A 3,883-nucleotide genomic window follows, 5' to 3' on the forward strand; every position below is an offset into this window, starting at 1 on the left:
CTGCTTTAAGAAGGGCTACATGCCAACAAAAATTGATTCCCGTAGTATTGGGTTCAGCTTATAAAAATGTAGGCATACAGAAGTTAATGGACGCGGTTAATGATTATTTGCCCGCGCCAGATGAGCGCAATCTGTTATATGATTGCTTCGAGTAAGTACCATGGCGAAATATGATTTGGAAAGTAAGTAATGAATCATATTTTATAGGAACGATTTTGCAGGTAAAGTTTTCAAAATAATACATGACACGCAGAGAGGAGCTTTGACGCTGGTACGTGTCTTAAGGGGAGAAATGAAGAAAAATATGCGTATAATTTCTGACAAAGGGCAGGCAGAAGTCGTGTCTAAAATCTACGAACCTTTGGCCGATGAATATAGGGAAATTAATAACGTACAAGCCGGAGATGTAGCCATTTGCTCTGGTTTAAAGGTATATAAGACGAGCACCACAATACTTCTAAGTACCCACCACTGTAGTTTAATATATGAGAGTAGTAAAGTACTTTATTTATCAAAATTATTTGTGAATAGTGACGCTCGAAGTTACAAGTTACAGTACATACTGCTAAGCGAAAGGCAGACGGACTGAAAAAGTGCTACACTTTACAGTGACTTTCAATCATATATCTGAGTTTGACTTTCCCTTTTAGACGGTGGCTATAAAATAATATTTAATTTGTAGCTTAAACTATGTTTTTTCTTTTAGCATACGGTTACAGGAGATTTATTGGTCACCAGTACTACTTCATTGAAGAATGCCCAGAAACGTTTAAATAAATTGGTGGACAAAAATTCATCTATCTTGCAAAATATTCCCAACACAGAATTTGAGGATCTAAGCTTCGATTTGCTTAATGAAGTTTGCTGCTTGGAAACTCACATACCCGATCCTGTTTATTTTTGCTCTATAGAACCGCCCAGCATAGCCAAGCAAAATGCTATGGAAATAGCTTTGAAACAATTGCAGCGTGAAGATCCAAGCCTACGGGTTACCTATGATCCGGTCACAGGACAAACTGTACTAGGAGGCATGGGAGAGCTACATATGGAAATTATAAAGTCACGTATTTTAACTGAGTACAAAATCGATGCCGACTTGGGGCCTCTACAAATTGCCTATAAGGAGACGATAGAAAATCCTGCCAAATCAACGTTTAATATCGAAAAAGAAATAGCCGGTTCAAAGCAAAATGTTTCCGTCACTTTGGAACTTACCAAAACTAGTAAGCACATTTTCAGTTTAGATAAATCCCCGGAAAATGCCCAAAATTTGCAAAGTTTAAGGCCAAAAACTTTACAAATGCTGCGTAAAGCTTGTCTGGCTGCTTTGGAAAGAGGACCAAAAGTGGGTGGTCAAGTGGTCGATACGCAAATATGTTTGCATAATATTAACATAGGGCGAGGAACGGCAGATTCTTTTGTTATGGCAGCGGCCGGTCAATGCGTACAAAAGGTAACTCATTTACTTTGATGCAGGGATTCAGTTACCGTAGCTTAAAAAAATTAATTCTTAAAAAGTTTGAAAAGATTATTCCGACCTATCTGGAAATTTTTTACAAAAATAATCGGGAATGTTTACTAAACTTACACAATGTTTTTCATTAAGGTGGACATATAGGCCTCAATATATAAATTCCTCAGTGCTTTGAAAAACAATCTCCCGAAAAAAAGTTGTTCCTTATTAAACTTTGTTTTTAAAAGCTCCATTTTCCTTACATCTGCCTAACGTGGTTATATTGAATTTTACGATTTGATTTCGTATATAAAAAAATAATGATCTATATTGGCACGTAGACCGCACCAAATAGTAGCATTTGATGTAAGACGCCGGGGCAACACCTTGCTCAACTGCTCAAATGTTGCTCTTAAGTGACGATATTGGGTTAGAAAAGAGTACTTTTGCCATGGACTCTGTCATCATTAGTAATAGAGCTTAGGGGAAGTATGCTTAAGATCGTGTTTAAAACTTGTTGGGTTTCAATTTACGCGAAAGGCGCGAAATCAATGAAATTTGGATATAATCTTCTTGTCTTGTAGTCTTGGCACGCTCGACCAGGAAAAGATTTTAAAAAGCATGTGACTAAATCCCATAGAATTATTCTTTAAAAAATTTGGATAATACGCCACTGACTTAGAAAGAGACAGATTAAAAGAAATTGCCACGACAACATTCGAAAAAAAAAGTAACCTTTTGTAGGTACTTCGCAGACTGTAAATACATTATAGCACTATGTTCCCTTTACTCGCTCAATTTTTGCTCTCCTGTCTAATGCGATTTGTAGTTATAAACTTGTTTCATTTTCAGATTTTAAGTGACAGCGGTACCCGCCTTTTGGAGCCGATTATGTCCATACAAATCATTGCGCCCAATGAGAAAATCTCAAGTATTTTAGCTGATTTATCGAGAAGACGGGCTAACATTAACGATGTCTTACCAAAAGGAGATAAATATAAGGTTTTTAATTTTTCTTCCTTTTCTTGTAACAATTATATCGCATGTTGTACCAATTCTAATTTTACAAAATATTTTCAGTCTGTTTTAGTCGATGCTCCCCTAGCTGAGCTTTCTAACTACTCAAGTGTCTTGCGTACTATTAGCTCAGGGACCGCTAGCGTAACGATGCAGCCGAACGGTTTCCTACATATGCATGTTAATCAGGAAGAGCTAGCTATAAGAAAAGTTCAAGGCTTAGAATAACTACTCGAAAATTGTTATTTATTATAAATATACATAAAATTTTATAAATACGTAAAAAGCGGAAAAAACCTTATAAGTGCGAATGTGAAATATGAGAAAAAATAAACAAATTTCTATACTATTCAATTAGACGCATATTCACAACAACTAGATCAACATATAGACCGTGTCTTTTACTAAAACTGAAAGCGAGCAGGTGCCAAAATGAATATGAAGGAAGGAAGGAGGTTGCCATCGCTTGGACATGAAACACCCATTGGAATTATAACACCAGCAGATGTAAAATGAAAAACGCATCTGGAATTTCGTAAATTGTGTTACTCATTTATTTCTCTACTTGTATGTGTGTTAGAATATGGGATCGGTTTACGGCATCGTTATGAAAGAAAAAAACAACTTTCATTAATTTTATCAATATTTGACTTTATCCCTGATATCGAGGAAACATTCGCACGCTACGATCATCTCAAAACGCAAATTCGATATCGAGTTTGCTCGTAAGCCAACGCCTGTTTTTGAAAAGCTTATCATCACCAAAAATGAAATAAAAAATTATAACCTATTGTTGGCTACGGTAATATTTATACCATTTTGTGTTATACAAAATTCGAATAATTTTTACACATATTTGTCAGCATAATTTGGCCTGTTACATTATCTGGTCCATTTTAAAAATCCAACATTTGCAATTGCAAAATCAATACCAATACAATATTTTGTAATACTTTTTAGAATTGAAAAATCGCTAATATGCCGATGGCAACGTCTGTTCGCAGTGGTGCTGTAAAAGAGGAACAAATTGGGGACTTTTGCCGACGGCTTTGTAAATTAGCATAGAGTATTACGTTCGTTCTGTAAATTAACATGAACCTTACACTACAAATCAAAGTTGAAGATTAAGCTGATTTGGTCACACTGCTGAATAGAATGCAACTCAAAGTAGTTAGGTAATGTTGATTTGAAAATTTTATAGAAATGTTTGTGAAAATGTAAGACCAAAACAAAAAATTTGAATTGAACTGAAATTTGATATAAATACTTCCTTGATTCATCGAAAAGGTTAATTTAACAAAGATCCCGCTCTAACGAAGTATTTTTTAAATTCTTATAAAAAAATAATGATTTGACGAACAGCGTATATTATATTTACGCTTTATAAGAGATATTAAAGTCTAGGCATAAATA

The 3,883-nt window shown here is 34.9% G+C and overlaps 1 protein-coding gene across 1 annotated transcript in view; it reads left to right on the forward strand.

The window, feature by feature from the left end:
• LOC119639427 (ribosome-releasing factor 2, mitochondrial) overlaps positions 1-2,729 on the forward strand; it is a 3,062-nt gene extending 333 nt beyond the window's left edge. Inside the window, 5 exon segments of the mRNA XM_038036795.1 lie at positions 1-151; positions 208-430; positions 707-1,453; positions 2,306-2,455; positions 2,534-2,729. The exon segment at positions 1-151 is cut by the window's left edge and continues 4 nt beyond it. Of these exon segments, the coding sequence (XP_037892723.1) occupies positions 1-151; positions 208-430; positions 707-1,453; positions 2,306-2,455; positions 2,534-2,698 (1,436 nt within the window). The 3' untranslated portion in view covers positions 2,699-2,729.
• Positions 2,730-3,883: the final 1,154 nt, after the last annotated feature.

Source organism: Glossina fuscipes, unplaced genomic scaffold (genome assembly GCF_014805625.2).
Source record: "Glossina fuscipes isolate IAEA_lab_2018 unplaced genomic scaffold, Yale_Gfus_2 112, whole genome shotgun sequence".
Classification (NCBI taxonomy): domain Eukaryota; kingdom Metazoa; phylum Arthropoda; class Insecta; order Diptera; family Glossinidae; genus Glossina; species Glossina fuscipes.